The sequence below is a fragment of the Puntigrus tetrazona genome, chromosome 20, assembly GCF_018831695.1.
Source record: "Puntigrus tetrazona isolate hp1 chromosome 20, ASM1883169v1, whole genome shotgun sequence".
NCBI classification, from domain to species: domain Eukaryota; kingdom Metazoa; phylum Chordata; class Actinopteri; order Cypriniformes; family Cyprinidae; genus Puntigrus; species Puntigrus tetrazona.
The window spans coordinates 1,643,582-1,660,714 of record NC_056718.1 but is presented as its reverse complement, the minus strand read 5'-3'; the positions used below and the strand labels follow the sequence as shown (position 1 = coordinate 1,660,714).

At 39.5% G+C, this 17,133-nt stretch overlaps 2 protein-coding genes across 3 annotated transcripts; one reads left to right on the top strand and one right to left on the bottom strand.

The window, feature by feature from the left end:
* The first annotated feature begins 178 nt into the window (after positions 1-178).
* Positions 179-5,619, top strand: pnrc1 (proline-rich nuclear receptor coactivator 1). 2 transcript variants are annotated; one of them, XM_043219051.1, is made up of 2 exons: positions 179-647; positions 4,040-5,619. In XM_043219051.1, the coding sequence occupies exons 1-2, from the start codon at positions 426-428 to the stop codon at positions 4,460-4,462; spliced, it is 645 nt and encodes a 214-aa protein (XP_043074986.1). In that variant the 5' UTR covers positions 179-425; the 3' UTR covers positions 4,463-5,619. The 2 variants fall into 2 exon arrangements, with proteins under 2 accessions (XP_043074986.1, XP_043074985.1); XM_043219050.1 differs by having other exon boundaries at positions 4,037-5,619.
* A 422-nt stretch (positions 5,620-6,041) lies between these two features.
* On the bottom strand, positions 6,042-16,767 carry gabrr1 (gamma-aminobutyric acid type A receptor subunit rho1). The gene is made up of 10 exons (XM_043219382.1): positions 16,458-16,767; positions 15,674-15,724; positions 15,202-15,308; positions 14,010-14,077; positions 13,525-13,748; positions 10,386-10,468; positions 10,131-10,271; positions 8,651-8,803; positions 8,339-8,535; positions 6,042-7,119 (listed from the first exon to the last, which is right to left on the bottom strand). The coding sequence occupies exons 1-10, from the start codon at positions 16,553-16,555 to the stop codon at positions 6,820-6,822; spliced, it is 1,422 nt and encodes a 473-aa protein (XP_043075317.1). The 5' UTR covers positions 16,556-16,767; the 3' UTR covers positions 6,042-6,819.
* Between the last annotated feature and the right edge of the window lie 366 nt (positions 16,768-17,133).

The window sequence follows — 17,133 nt, the reverse complement described above, 5'->3', positions numbered from 1 at the left end:
TATGTAAACGCAATCGCTGCGATAGATTTTATTTGGGGAAACGATTTGTTTCGGTTTCCAGACTTGACTATAGGAAATGAACACTCGTTCGTAAAAAGACATTATAAAATACATTATTCTGCATTCTTTGCCGTCTATCACGCCCTCGAATGTTTTCAAACAAATATGATGTAATAGAGCGCGCATGCGCAGTTTGCGGCGCACAGCCATTACGAGAAAAAGAGAAAGGTGATGTTTCTGCTCTGGAGCGCGTTATAAACGGATATTTTAATGGTGTTCTCGAAAACGGAGATTCGACTGAGAAAATCTCCTTGGCCGTCACCTTCCGAGCGAGCTCCAAACATCCGCCGCCATCGCCGTCGGTGTCTGTTTACGTCCGGACGCGTTTGATATAAAAAAGTTGTTTGGATAGTTAGGTTGATATCATGCTGGGCGATGCTTTTGGACATCGTGTTGAATCCAGCGTGGAGAATAAAGCAGCGAAGATAAACAGATCCAAACAAGCGCTCTTGAAGAAGAGAGGACGAAACGTTCACAGCAAACCCAACAAAGCGTCGGGAAACGTCAACAAAAGCAGCTTTAAACCTCCATTAAGCACCAATGAAGAGCTCAAACCAGCTCAGTCTAAACCAGCCACGAATAAACAGGTAACGGGGTTTGTGCAACACAAATATCTCTTTTAGAATTGATGTTCGTACTGTAAATAGTCTCACGTCGGTTTAGTTTAGCGTTTAAAGGTGCAGGCAAATTGGTGGAAGGTTGTGGGGTCGAATCCATCCATAAAGCATCACCATGAGCTCTCGAATCCTGACACTTCAGCATCAGAAAGAGAGGCTGAGCTGTCGCCTCCGGAATCAGACCGAAACGTATTTTTGTACATTGATTTTTTTTTGTTCTTTTCTGCCTTAGAAGCATGCAATCGTGCAATGCATATCGCAGAGATCCCAGATTTAGGTGCACAGGCATTCTGAGCCTTTTGGACATCGTGAAAAATGTAGGAAAGAAAACTTTTTATCGTAATCGTGACTGCAAGGCGTAAAACCTATTGTATACCTATTTTCAAGTGTAGGTAAGTATATTCAAGCATTTTTAAAACCAAATATATAACCTGAAAGACCGATCCTGTTACGAACCGACGAAGAGTTTAAAATGCATTATGAATTGATTGTTAAAATGCTTAACGAGGTGGGCAGGATTACTTCAGCTAAAATTGGGTTTTAAAATAATACTCATGAAGCTTAAGTACTCTTGTTAATTTCACCTTCCGCTCTGTTGAAGGTAGGGTAGGTGATTTCAGAGAGGCTAGCTTTGAAAGCATAAGATCCCGCTCTACCTGCGAATCGCTCTCCAAAGCCACGCCTCCTCCGAATCACATGACCGGGCTCAGGCAGACCGGAGGCTGACCAGTGACACGATGAGAGACTCGTCAACGCTGTCAGATTGCCTCATGTCTCGTTCACCGGTGAGAAAACTTTACAGCACAAAGCGCATCAGGTCCAACTTCCGCTCTCTCTCGGCCTACGAAAGCGCGATGGATGGACGAAATGCAAACACGATGAAAATAAAAGGCACGCTAATACATATGTCGATTGGTAGGGCGGCCTATCGTAGGCTTTAGGCTGATTGGACGTATGAACACATTTAGATCGCTTAGCGATTGCTTTGTAGGATGTGAAGAGACTTGACAAAAATCACCTACCCTGCCTTTAAGCCTTCTGACTTTTTTCTTAAAGGGGGCATAACACGCCTTTAAGCCTTCTGACTTCATGATAAGCACATAACACGCGCATCCTTCATACCTCCAAAAAGCCTTTCGTTTTAGACACGCCTCCTGGAGGCGTTCTGTGCGGGCGGAGCTAACGAGCGACGATTGTTGGCGTTTCGCTTACTGTCTGCTGCTCTGAATCATGACTGGGATCTTTTATAGCTGGGATCAAATCCATTGTCGAACTGGGCCTGGTCAACAAAAACGCTCCTTTGCTTCACTTAACGCTGAACCCTACTGTTCCCCTACGACCCAAAACACACTTCTTTGGAAACACAGGCCTACTTTCCGTGCAAGTTTTTATCAATACGTAGCATAAGAAACCAGTGTAAACGAATCTGAATGCGTGAAAGTGCATGTTATCCCCCCTTTAATGAGTGCGCTCCGATTACTAGTGTACCAGATTGAGGAAGGCACTTCTGGTTTGGAGTATTTCCTCTCAAACTGACTGAAACAAGGCAAGGTTGCGCTACGGGTAACCCAGACCAGTTGGATTAAACGAGTTGTGTTCTGCTCTCCTGGTTTAATTTATAATATATCGATTGTTCGATGGGGGCTTAGGAAAAATGTGTGCATTCTGAGATAAAGCCAGCCATTATACATGTATTGAATGAGCTAACATAGAAGGTTTATCAAATATAGTTGGGTTTTTTTGAGTGTTTTTTTTATCCAAACCTCACCAAAGAGAGATGTTCATCTACTGGATCGTTTAAAATGTTATTTTGTGTACAACAAGAATTTTATAGAACTATGCATCACTTTTGTGAACATGCTTATTGGTTTAGAGTTTCAGTTAAGAAATGTTTTCATCCCAAGATTCAAATGAAAAGTATCACGAAAAACTTAATGAATAAAGCAACACGTGTCGACATGAAACGCATGGATTCAACAGGTGTCCGTTAATTGCAGGTTTCGATTTTGCTCGATATCGTCAATAAAAATAGCTCCAAATCAAGTAACAGCTGAGCCGCTGCGCATCTCTAAAAGCGAACGCGGTGCGTTTTTGAATGAATCAAGTGAGTCAGTGATTCATGAACCCAGTAAACCCAGTCGCTTGATTCACTTCTCAATGAATCAGTTATTCGAATGAATCAGTTTAATGAACGATACAGTGATCAAATCAGTCACTTGCCACCACATGCTTAAATTCTTAAATTATTTAAATACATTAATATTTCTGTATTCATTAATCTCCACACGAATCTATGACATTGGAACAGGCTTCCCATGTGTCGTTTACTTTTCATAATTTTAAGGCCGTAAACAGGCTTACGTTTCCCAAATAGTGCAATAAATGCAGGGAATAAAGTTTTCTGTCGTCGCTTGAAAAAAATGAGTTGGGGGGAAAAACATGTAGCGCGTTATTGTTGTTGTTCTGGATCGCATGTATGGCATGCTTTTGAGTCTTGAGAACTCACTCGTGCCTCCACAGATCGCGATAATAAGAGTGACAGCTTTTACTGATTATTAAGGGAGTTTGCAAATGCGATATTGATTCAATACAACAGAACAATAAACAAGTACTGCATGATTTTGCTCGATATCGTCAATGAAAATAGCTCCAAATCAAATAACAGCTGAGTCTCTAAAAGCAAACGCAGTGCGTTTTTGAATGAATCAAGTGAGTCAGTGATTCATGAACCCAGTAAACCCAGTCGCTTGATTCACTTCTCAATGAATCAGTTATTCGAATGAATCAGTTTAATGAACGATACAGTGATCGAATCAGTCACTTGCCACCACATGCTGGCGGTTTCGTATAAATTCAGTTATTTAAACACATTAATATTTCTGGATTCAAAATTGTATATTTAAAACATTAATCTCCACACGAATTTAACTGCACTCGTGTCACTCAAGCCACTTTTATGTTCTTCTGTACCACCTTCTGTGCTAACTTAAATTTTTTTACTAATGCTAATTTCACACGTTTGGTAACCTATTTGTCATATTCCCTTTTTTATTGTTTTAAATAGAACTTTTTAAATCTTATAAACTTTTTTTTAATTTCACAGATGAAAAAGATGCCGTTGCACATGTAAAAAGAACATTCCCCTGTAAGTCACTTTAAGAAGACCAATGTCGAGTTGTATTAGGAAGACTAATTGTTGATTATTGTTTAGAAAGTTAAATTAGGAGTACAACTGCTTCTTATTACACGTCTCTTAAATGGGTGATGGAGAATCAGCTCTTTCTTTTAAGAAACAATAACTTTATACACGGTGCACTGACCGTCTTACATGATCTGAAGTGTTTCCCGTTTGTCTTCAGCAGCTGAAGCTAAAAACCGAGAGTTTCGACCGAGGACTCCAGCCCGGCAGGCCGTCTGCCCACAGCTCGAGCCGTCTTGAGAAAACCACAGAGAGCCTGAGCAAACGGAGACAGTGGAGCAAGCAGAGAAACGTATCGGACGACACTCGTCTCCCTCAAAGACAGAAAACGCCCTCCCTGATGGGGAAGAGCCCAGCTGAGGGCCTCGGGAGGGTCGGCGCTTGCCCTCCTGAGCTCTCGCCGGAGTCTGAGAAGACGTACGCTGGAGCGAAGTTCAGCGAGCCTCCCTCGCCCAGCGTCCTCCCCAAGCCGCCCAGCCACTGGGTGGGAGAAGGGGCTCTTCAGACGGACGTACAGCAGCACCGCAGCAAAGAGCAGATGTCTGTGCACCTCAAAACCCTGCTGAAGGTCCGAGCCCAGCCCTGAACTTCAGAAAACAACACGGACTGACTGGTAACATCTCGTTCAAGAGCTATTCGGCTTCGTTAAAGCGTTAAAATGAAATTATAAACTGAGCCGGCCTTTCCAAACCCCAATGATTCACTTTCTCCTGTGGAACACAAAAGACGATGTTCTGGCGAATGTTAACGACCGCTTTGACTTGAAAAAAAAAATGTCCACGGAAGAAAGAGAGTCATGACGGGTGGAGAACTGTTAACATTTTTGGATGAACTACGCCTTTGAATAAGACGACATGCGGAAGTGAGAACACGGAGACGTTTAATATGTGTATATTTTTTCATGTTAGTTTACCTGGAAGAGTCAAGTTAGTTTTGTTACTGAAATGTAATCGGTATCATGATATTCACGTTCGTGTAACACCAGCGCGTGGAACGTTTTGCACAAGAATGAAAGTGTCTGAGATATTTCAGACAATGTCAACTCGTGGACAATCAGCGTGAAGAACTGGACCGCTAGCAGCAAGAGAGTGGTGTTTTTCATTTTGGTTTGGGTTTTGACCTTACGTTGAAGCACTGTGGACTGTATTTCAATAGAATAATTTGTTTTTAATTGTCTGAAGAATGTAGTACTTTTGTATGGAGCACATAACAAATAATATATATATATATATATATATATATATATATATATATATATATATATATATATATATATATTTGGGTTGCAATGTAATGCACAGGGCTCCATAAATTTTGCATGTGTTGATGTTACACTTGATTTTAAATTCTTTAAAACTCATTTTCTCACTGCTTTTCATTATTTTTTATCACCTGCATCAAACAGAAGAAGACAGGTGGATACAATAATCGTATTTATCTTTTTATCCCGCACACGATGAAATAAAGGTTTTGGTCCGAGCTTTTTGGTGTGTTTGAGACTAGAGGCTCATCGTTGGTCTGTTGTTGTAAGTTAAGCGTATTTTTGCACGTTGCAGAAAAATATTCTCACATTTCTGCAAGCATTCGGATCCCATTCTTATTTAATGTCTCGCTTCATATACTCCACACTGTTCGACTGTGTACTGTGTTTAAAGCTAAAAAGCAGCCTACGTGGTGTATAAGAAGTGCAAAGTGTATTCTATTCGGATTCAAACATTTGACAAATAAAAGCTTTAAAATCGAGAGAATACTCCGTTTCATGTGAGCAATGTGGTCAGGCAAAACTTTATTTTCCAAAAACATTGTAATTTAAACTATGCGAGAGACACAGTAAAGGTTTTAGCCAATATTTCATATAACGTACGATAATTTGCTGCATTAATGTTCTGATCTATAATGCATAAATCTATGCAGAAAAATGTATTTGAATAATAATATGAAATGAAAGTAAGCATACAAATTATTTTCCACCTTAAATTATTGTTTTTAATTACAGTTTTTAATGTCTTAATCAGAAAAAAAAGTTGCTTTAGCATTTTAGTTAATTATTTTTGGAAATTAATGAAAACAAAATTATATATATATATATATATATATATATATATATATATATATATGTGTGTGTGGTAGTGTATGTAAACATGTAAATAATACAGTAATTTTAATACAGCTAGAAAAAGTTTATTAATATTAACAATTTTAACACATGATCAGATCATGAGACATAATGCCAATATGTTGCATCAACACAAATATTTAAAACATGCTGTATTTTATGCTTAAACATGCAGATCTCATTTCAGTGTACAAAACTATATAAATGAATGACCTTAAAATATATTCCACATAAATATTACAGATTTAAACCACTGCAAGAGAGCAAATGGAAATGTTCTTTTTTTCCCATCTTCCCTGATTTGCAATATTTTTAATGTTCCCAAGAGATTAAAAATTAATTTTGAGTAACTCCACAGTTTTTTTTTTTTTTTTTCAGTTTCCTCAGGATCTAAAAATGCATGACCACTCATAATGAAACAATCCAGTAAATAATACTGCAATAATAACAACATTGTTGTGTTTAAAATAATATTTTGATGCGCATCGCTCATTTTGATAGCGTTCTGTATTTCCAAGTTCATGCGGTGGACAATCACGTCAGTACAACTTACGCATTTTTACTTGAAACCGCTAAACAGATCTGCATATGCATTTTGACATTTATTGACAAAATCTATGTTCTTTGCTATTCGGCCTACGGATTCAAATATATAAGAAAAATGAAAAAATAAACCTTTTCTTTTGAGGAGAGAAAACCGGTGCATTATGTCACCTGCCCGCACAAGTCAACTGTATTCATTTATTGCTGAGAAGCAAGCGTAATAAAAAAAACGAATGTATTTTCCAAAACTTGCACAAACGTGATATAATGTAAAGGAGCAGCAGTCATTGTGAGTAGATGGACCAGTATATGATGTTGAAGAGCGTGTAGGCTCCGGGGAAGATGACCCGAGAGTATTTGTCTATGGCATGGGTGTCTATGAATACACTGCTGTTTGAGCTTACGGCGGGTCTTTGAGCTCCCTGCTCGTTATCCAGGACCAGATGAACCAGGAATTGCTCCTGTTTGTCTCCGTTGAGCTCCGACATGCCGTAGTTCCCCGTGGTCATCATGTCCATGTCGCTGTAGCTGTTGCTCATCATCATCTGACCAGGATGGGTCATTCCACACGTACACGGCAACTGCTGCATGACACAATCAAGCACAGTGTAGCATCTGAGTTTAAAGCGCTCATGAAATAAGAGGTCAAGCTAAATAAGAGGACATTAAAAACATCCTGTAAGTTTCAGAACTCAAAACGGCTTAAAGGCAGCAGCTTGAGTTGTGTTCTACTCTGTGATGTAATAGTGTGGATAAGCACCGCCTCCGCAGAAGATGATCAACACCCACGTTGCTGCCTGATTGGCCCCGCCCACTGATTTGTGCGTGTAGTGTTTAGGAGAGAGGTGAATGCACGGGTATATGCAGAAAATAATCCAGCCCCGCCCACTGATTGTACATTGCTGTCTGTTTAGCTCCGCCCACCGACCTACGCAGAAAATAAACCATAAAGACGCTCTGAAGAAAACAAAATGCTGTGTTCTGCCTAGTTGTGGAAAAACTGTTTGAGTCAGTAAGAACTTGGTTCTTTGTTTACTTAATTTTACTGCACTTTTAAATTACAAACTATTATTATATGCATTTTTCAGTTATGCGTTTTTAATCAAAATGTTTGACAATTTTGAGGTGCACTTGAGCACTAAATACTTCTATATACTATTGCCACAGTTATATTACTGTCTAGTTCATCATGCGATCAATTAATGCACTTTAATGCTAAACATTTTGTAATTAGATGCGTCTACAAAGATGTCTACAAAGTTTATGGACTTGCTAAAAAGCTGTATTAACCACAGAATAAGTAAGAATCTTAAATAGGTCATATGATGCTATTTGAAAGATCATTATTTGGTGTGACAGAATATGTCGACATGCTTTAATGTTCAAAAAACACATTATATCTACTATTCTATCTACAAAGACCCTCCTTCCGACAAGCACAGTCTGCTCTGATTGGCCAGCTGACCCAGCGATCTGATAACTGAACCAGTCTCCCTGACATGGCTGCATCAACGCTAATGTTACTGAAACCGTGCCTTCTTTCTTTTTGCGTGACTACTTGGGCTGCAATATGCAAATATTTTCACATCGTGACGTCATCATGTGGGGGCATGTTTTCATGAAGCATTTTAGCCCGGTCTGGACCAGCCTTCTCTTTTATATAGAATAAATCCTTTTGTGGTAGACTGTAACTCTGCAGATGTTATACATGCGCTAACAGCTACATACCACACTAAAGATGAGGAAAAATAGAAATGGCATCATGTGACCTCTTCTAATTTAAACTAAACTGTTATAGCTTACCCTGTTACTTTGCGTCCTCTCTTTGCGCTCCTGCAGAGTGGACAGGTAATTGACAGCGGCGTACTCGATCACAGACAGGAAGACAAAGACGAAGCTGACCCACAGATAAATGTCCACAGCTTTGATGTAGGAGACTCTGGGCATGGAGGCGTTCACTCCGGTGATGATGGTGGACATGGTGAGCACCGTGGTGATGCCTACAAAGAAATCAGTTTGATCAGTTAATTTGTAGATGTTTTAGGCAGCGCAATGACACGTGCTGCAGTGGTTTCCACCGAGATTCAGTTACACAATGCATTTGAAACATCTCACCCAGAGGAACCCGAGCAGGAACAGCTCTCCGGTCGATCCAGAAGGACACCCATGACAGCATGACCATCAGAGTGGCGGGAAAATACGTCTGAAGCAGGAAGAAGAAGATATGACGACGCAGAGTGAAGTTGATGTAAAGACGATTGTACCAACCTGCAGAGAAGATTGAAAAACCTGGTCAGTTTTAGTCAAAGCACCAGTGATATGTGTATTTGTTGTATAACAAATGTTTAAACTGAGAAATTGTGAAATTTCCTGCAAAAATTTGCTAATTTTAAATGCTAGGCTGCTAGGTCTCAAAATAGTTTGAAGACGTCTGGCCATCGAGGTTATGAGTTTCTGGAGCTTTGATGTTGGAATTTGTTCCTCTAATTTGTTGCTCTAAAACCTTTATATACCTTTCAGCATTCATACTGCCTTCCAAAACATGCAAGCTGCTCATAACGTTTGTACTTATCCACCCTCATACCATCAGAGATGCTGACCTTTGAACTGAACGCTAATTTGGACTCGTCTGACCATAGAACACTTTTCCACTTTGAAACAGTCCATTTTAAATGAGCCTTGGTCCTCAGGACACAACGACGCTTCTGGGCCATGTTCACATATGGCTTCCTTTTTTCATGAAAGAGCTTTAGTAGTCATCTGCAGATGGCAGGGAGGACTGTGTTTACCGACAGTGGTTTCTGGAAGTATTCCTGGGCCCATTCAGTAAAGTCAATGACAGAATCATGTGATGAGTGATGAGTGTCGTCTGAGGGCTGAAAACCATGAGCATCCAATAAAGGTATTTGGTTCTGTGCCTTACGCACAGAGATCATTCCAGTTTCTCTGAATCTTTTGATGATGTTACACACGGCAGATGATGATATTTGCAAAGCTTTTGCAATTTGATGTTGAGGAACATTGTTAAGTAATCTACAATTTTTGTTTTTGCACTCTTTCACAAATTGGAGAGCCTCTGCCCATCTTTACACCTGAAAGACTCTGCCTCTCTAAGACATCCCTTTATAGCTAATCATATCACAGACCTGATGTCAATCAACTTAATTAGTTGCTAGGTCTTCTCCGAGATTAATCTTTTTAAAATGTCTTGCTTTTTCAGCCCTTTGTTGTCCCCGTGCCCATTTTTTTGAAACCTGTAGCAAGCATCTAATTTAAAATAAGTTCATTTAGTGGATGAACAATTTTACTAAATGAAATGTGTGTCTTGGTCAACATATTTTGTTGGCCCTGGAACAACATTTTAATCCAAAAATGTAGTCTGAGATGAATGACGATGACATACAAGCACCAAACAATGTTAAGTCTAACCTTAAAAAAGTGAAAATCTGAAAGGGTCAACAAAGATATTGCTCCAAGAACATATCGCACTTGGTAAAATCGAGTTCTGGTTTATCATCTTTACTAGTCAGGAATTATAGGATTATCAAACATATTACACGAGACATTACAGAGGATGGTAATGACCGTCACGTACCTGTGCTGCTGTAGAAGGCTAGTTTTGTGGTGGTGTGAAACTCCTGAATGAGGAACTGAGACAGAGAGATCTTCTCGTCCGTCTGCAGAGATTTGTTTCCTCTCTTCCAGTACAGCATGAGGTCATCGTCAGTATAGGCATCTCCAAACAAAACCGCACAAATACGCATGAACTCGCGAACATTAAAACACGAAACGAACGCAGAACATCCTGCTTCACCCAAAATAGCATCACATCAGTCGTGCTGATACTCACAGCTCTCGATCTCCAGCGAGCACGTCTGCGTGTCCAGAGGAAAGTGACTGAGATCCATATTACACATCGCTGTGACTGTAACCCTGTTGAATGTGATCGGAGTAGTTAACAACTGTGTCACAAATCCACAATAAAACTACATTTATTTTAGCAGCTTTAACTGGAAGGGGGCTACTAAGGGGGCTGTAACCCCATGAGGAATTATTATTATTATAATGTCATTTGTTTTAAGTGCGATGAATACAAATCTGGGGCCCTGCGTTTGTGCTAGCATTTTTAATATGCTATTGTTTCAAACAACCTTTAATCATTAATTCTTACACCAGACAAGCAACATTAGCTCATTGGGAAAATATGCCTTTTGCTAAGCTCAAGAACTGTACCTAGACATACAATTCTCTGCACAACTTTCATTACTCTTGAAGATCCAGCCTTCTATGCCAAAATATAGGAAATACATCTTCAATTAATCAAATTGAAGAGGCATTTCCTCTATTTTGGCGCAGGATTATGCTGAAATAATTTTGACCTGCACTGTAAAAATAAGTTGAGGCAACTTAAAATTATAAAGCAACCAGCTTCAGCAGATTTTGGTGTTTTCTCAGCTTAGAAAACGTACAAACATTTGGACGTAAAGTTGAGAAAACTGCTTACCTTAACATTTTAAGTTAGCTCAAATTGTATTGTATTGTATTTTTTTACAGTGTGGTCATTTAATGGCGCATAATAACTGAATAAATTATTATAGTCAAGCACTTGCTTATTACACAAATCTTGCATCATGCTGAGGAGGATGAACATGACTCCACCAATCTTTTCAGAGGCATTTAAACATAAAAAAAAACTGAACCAGCGTGTTTTTGAAATTTGTACAGAACAAGTTCCTGTCTGCACATTCAGAAAAACACACATCCTAGCAAATGTTACAACAGGTTAACCTCAACCATCTGCTTCTGAGTCAAAATGATTTAATACACGGAAATTCTTCACATCTATAATGAAATATCCCGTACGCATCTCTGAGAGAAACTGTTGCACAACTGATCTGAGAGCTCTGCAGCACATAAATAAATTATGGAAACTGTAATCATGGTGTCTTGGCTGTTGTGGAAATAATACACACACACATCACACAGCTAGGAAGCCTTTGAAGAAAAAATTGGGAAAAAAATCCATGTTTTGGGCACAATCTCCACTTTCAATGGAGCATTAGGAGTAAACAGTGTCTGCAGTGCTGTCAAGGCTTTGGAAACCCATATCTGCATTCACCAGATAACCAACGCTTTCACATCAGCTGGCCAAGAAACAGAAAGACTTGTCCCTCCCAGACCACAAGCTCTTACATGATCAACCCACTCATTGGAATTCATCTTATGATATGGTGGAACGGTTTTTGCAGCAGCTGCGGGCTGATCTTGCTGGCGGTAGAACGAAAGAAATTACATTGGATGCCAGGAGCTCTGGCTGTTTTAGGAACTCCGAAAGCAGTTTTTTTCTCAATGCACGGAAATGCGAAACATTCCACCTTGTCCTTAGCCTTTCCATTTATTTGGAAAATGCAGCCAATGCTGCAGTCTTGATGAACGTGATGACCAGCTGGAAGTAATTTTCAGCCCTGTAGTTTAATGCCTCAGACTGGCTCACTTTAGTTATATAATCAGCAAGTGATTAAAAATAGTGCATTGCTTGTAATTGCTCTAGATTCTTATTTTTTTGCTCACATATCTCCAACTACAACTCCTACCACTGGTGGAGTCAAATGATAATTACATAATCAAAGTGTAAAATAATAATAGATAAAAAGAGTTGGGCTCCCGGGAGTGCAGGCAATCTCTAGGACAACGTCTATATTTTAACCATGACAACACCAGAAAACGACCGGCTAGTCTTCATTTGTTGGCAAATGCAGCAGCCTACTATTCAAAGGTTTGGCAAAAATGAATTCAAACAAAGTTTGTGAGGTGAGGAAAACAGATCCCTGCTTGGTTTTGAACCAATAAATCCAAGACCGATTTGAGCTGCCTTCCAGGAGAGAGTGCCACTTTGATGTGATTAGCTAAAGGCGAGCTCCTGGCGTACAACCAGATGCCAGAAGTAGATGAATCCACTTTTTTATGGAAAAATAATATCACAACACTACCTGACTACACGTACAGAAGGAATAGAACTTCTTGATTGCCTGGTTCATGTATATTCGTTTGGAATTGAAGGGAACTAGAGACCCTTCACAAAAAACAATGATTCCCGACCATGTGCAGGGCTTAAAACAGAAGGGTGTCTTTAAGCAATCAATATGAAGACAGAAATAAAGTGCATTCGGAAAGTATTTAGCTCTCTTCATTTTTCCACATTTTGTTACACTGCAGTTCTTTAATGAATTTGTAGAACTGGGTTTTGAATTAACATTATGGGTGTAGACTGATGTAAAAAACAATCTATTATCAAAAGCATTTTGTCTTAAGTCTGCATCATAACAAACTGTGAAAAACAGAAGGGGTCAGAATGTACTGTATGTAGAAAAAACCTACAGATCAGCCATCTGGTCTTGGATAAAAGGACAGATACTAGATGAAATGGGAGCGTAGGGAGGAGCTGGCCTTGACATAACAGATTGACTTATAGATTGTAAGTCAAGATGTACATAGAAGAATAAAGTCATTTTGTGCAGACTGGGTGTGGGAGGGTCCTGAGATTAAAACTCACCAACGAGCCAGCTTTGTGTCTGAATCTACATGTGGCTTGCATTAATCCCACAGATTCCCACATATTAATCCACACTTTCACTCATCTACGGCGAAAACCAGGATCAGAGCCTCCTAGAGATGACATATCTTGGTCAACCACAGACGTAATAGCAAACATGGAAGACACTAAATGTCAAAAAAAGTGACTGCTGGCTTATATCGTTGAAGAATTGGATCTTTTTGTTTATCGAGCAAATCGCATCTATAGCAAAGCTGGATGTAACATAACTTTTCTGATGCCTGGAAATCTGTTTGTGGCGCTTTGATGTAGATTAAATCGAGCATTTCCACTGTCCGGAGAGGTCAGTTGTTAAAAAGAGAAAGCAAATCCTGCATAAAACGGCAGAGTTTTGTGATGCGATACTCAGAAGGTTTGTGGGTGTGAGGAATCTTACCTCAAGCTGTAGAGCACTTTGCCGTCAGGATGCACTCGGAGCATGACGTTCTCCGTGGTGGTGTCATGAATGAAGGATCGTTTGGAATGGACAAAAAATATGTCAGGTACCCAGATTTTCTTCACCAGCCGGCCATCAAAGGTCATGCTCTGGTTGGTGTTGCTGGGAAAGGACAGTCGCTCGTCCTTCCAGTAATGCCTCAGGTACAGGGTCATGGTGAAGTCCTGAAGTATACAATCCAATCAGCCATTCTTCTTAACATAAACAATAGCCTCATTTCTACCCCTCTATATGAGAAAAAACAGGCTATTTGCCAGCACATCTAGGGTGCTTGGTAAGGTTACTGGGTGCTGAGTTTGAGCTTTTGCCCTAATCCAAATCCCGTGGCACAATCTCAGAGTGGAAAAGATCAGGATAGCACTGCATTCATGATGCACTCTGAAATCTGTAAGCCATATTTACAAAGACACGTGTCAGTCTCCTACCATATCTACTTCAGAGATGGTGTCCAGGCTCTCGAGCTGAACGTCAACGCCCACGGGTATCGCAGGACCTGAAATCAATAAAGAAAAAAGAGCCCAATGCACTCGCTGTAAATCTGATAGATTCAAACTTAAAGCGCTCATATGATGCAATCTCAAGTTTACCACCCTATACCATCATACCAAACCAGGCTGATGAAGATCTTTGACAACTTTCCAGAAGCAGTCCTAAACACCACGATCCAGCTATTCAAGGTCTTCAGGATCACTACAAGAGGACGGTGGTCCTCCAGGATAATATTGAGCACCATTGGGGTGCAAGATTAACCTCGGCTCCGGCAGCTGCTAGTCTCTCTGATCAAGCATCTAGATCAACTTGGAGCAGCTTATCAGAGTAACACATTGACTGCCATATGGAATCGCTTATCCAGGGCCTAAATATTATACGACATGTACATGTAATATGAAGATTAATGTTCATAACCCATCAGAATTGATGTTGCATTATCAAAGAGGAAGAGGAACGGTACATAAAAAAAGTCACCTCGTAAGCACCAAAATAAAAGTCCTTGCAATGTCCCTGTCCATTTCTTAGTGTGAAAAACCTGCACGGAACTCGAAAGGCAAAAGAAATGCGTGAAAACATGAAATGTCCTTCCTTCGCCATAGGACAATGTTTTCATAACCCTTAATCTGGGTTTGATCTGAGCGTAGTATTTACAGTTGGTGTGAACTTTAGTGAAGATACGGGCAGATAAGTGAATGCTCGTGGCACGGAGCCACAGTAAATCAGTGTCATAATCTGGCCTGAGCTTATGTAAAGCTGATTGCCTGTGATGTCAGTTCAAATCCTGCATAAATCTCAGTCTTGTGGCGTTTATTAAGATCTGCCGGTATTTCGTATCAGTCATTAATGCAATAACGACAAAAATAGATTGAATATTAATCCACATGCGCCACAAATAAAGCCAATGAAGCGATGCTAAAAACAAGAACTCGTTGATTTAATTTGGTTTAATATAAATGCAAGAATAAATCCATTTATATGTTCTTTAGTATACCCAAAGATAAGATTTATTATTTGTATCGGTCATGATGAAAATAATTAAACTGGCATGCATATATATTTTAGTCGACTGCCCATCGTTTCTAGCTAGAAACTCTATAAAAGTGCTTTCTGTAGGGCTCATCTTACCTCCAAAGCCAGGCCTCATGGTGAAGTCATGGTCATCTAGCTTGAGGAGCTGTTCTGATTTCGTAACGGGAGCTTTCGTGACATCTGGACTTCTCATGAGCAAAGTGCTGTTATGATTTACAGAAAAATCACAAGAAATGTCAAAAATGACAGAACTGATTGATTGGTTAATTAATATATGTGAAACAAATATTTAGAAAATCAAATGTTTATCCAAAACAAATATTTAGAATGTTATTAGTAAGAACTATCGCTTTAATGATTATTAATTTTTTCTAATTACATTTAAAAAGCTGTAGCCTGTAGACCTAACAGAGTAGCCAAACCACTTTTTAAATATCACGTTAACCTTCATTCATCCATCTAGAAGTTGTAAGAGTACTGAGAGCTTGAGACTTCCTCCCATATCCTAGTAATACGGTTATATAGTTATTATAATTTTTTTTTAAAGGCGAGTAATATAAACGGTTACCTGCCAGGTTTACGCGCTTCTCTCTCGGTCCTGGTGGTTTCTCGCTTGTATCTGACAGGATGCAGAATTCAAATATCAGAACATAACAATAACAACAAGTCAGCAAATCAATTAAGCTCTTTAACGATTGTGCTGACTAAACAAACGAACGAAAAAACGAACGGATGAATGGCAAGCAAGCTTTTTGCTTTATATACCCTTAACGGAAGCTCCACGACGAATATTCTATTCCGAATAAACAAAACATCAAAAATAATCAAAATAAAATGAGTTTGTGTTTGTCATTTCCCTCCTTTGCCTTGCTAATGCTAGTACCGATTATCATATTTAAAAAATGTTCCAAAAAAAAAAAATTGTGTGTTTTAACAAAAGCAAGAAAATCAATAAAAATAACATGGCACGCTAATAAAGAGCTAAAAACGATTAATTATTTTTCATTATTGTTATTATTGCTGATTAAGTTTTGTTTATTTTTATAAAATGGTACTGTCTGCATGAATTCAAAAAGTTTATTTAATATTTTGCACTTTTTGCGTTACAATACACTGCGTTATAGATTGTTCCTTTTCCTTTTTTTTTTTTTTTTTTTTATAGTAACTTCAACTATGGCGACTAAAAACAGAGAGTTGTTAATAAACCAACTAATTCACGCAGCGCTCGTCACCGCCTGGAAACGCGACATCGACGCGCGCGCCCACGCCTTCTTCCTCGTTTTTTTTTCCTTTTCTTTTCTTATTTTTTTTTTTCTTTTTGATTCCTTTGAAGACTGTCTGAATGCGCTCACCTGGTTTGGCTGCACGTCTGAAGCACCTGTCCGCGCAGCTGCAGCGCTCCGGTGGAGAAAAAGCACGCGCAAAGCAGAAAGCAGACGTCAGCGTGCATGGTGCCCACATCGACCCACGGCCGAGCGGAACTCCGTTAAAACTTCTTGGAAGGGCACCGGGGGACTCTTACAGGCGATCCATTGGCGCGGTGCAGCCTGCGAGGACGTGATGCGTTTAATCTGCATTAACGTGAAGGTCAGATGTGCTGTCTGCTGCAGCCCTGCTTCCTCGCATCCAGGAGGAGCTTTCGCAGGTTAGAGGGTGAAACAGACATTTGCTGGCTGTATGTTATGTAATGTTCGGTGGGTATTACGTGCTATCTGAATTACACTTACGTAATCGAGCGGTATAGACATTGTTCACAATTTTTACAAATGGCAACGAATTTTTAAATGACAAAAAATGACAGCTGGAATTCAGACAAAAGCAAAAAAAAACAACAACTCCCCCTCATTTGTTTCCCTGCTTTAACTCCAGTAATTTCTAGCTTATTAATCTAAACTTTAATTAAACAGCCATAATAAAGAATTAATGTGTGCAAATCTGTCTTTGGATGGGTTTTTGCTCATCCATATGCTAGTACTACAATCTGATGCCAGCCCTATCCCTTACACAGTCATTAAATTCCAGAATGTC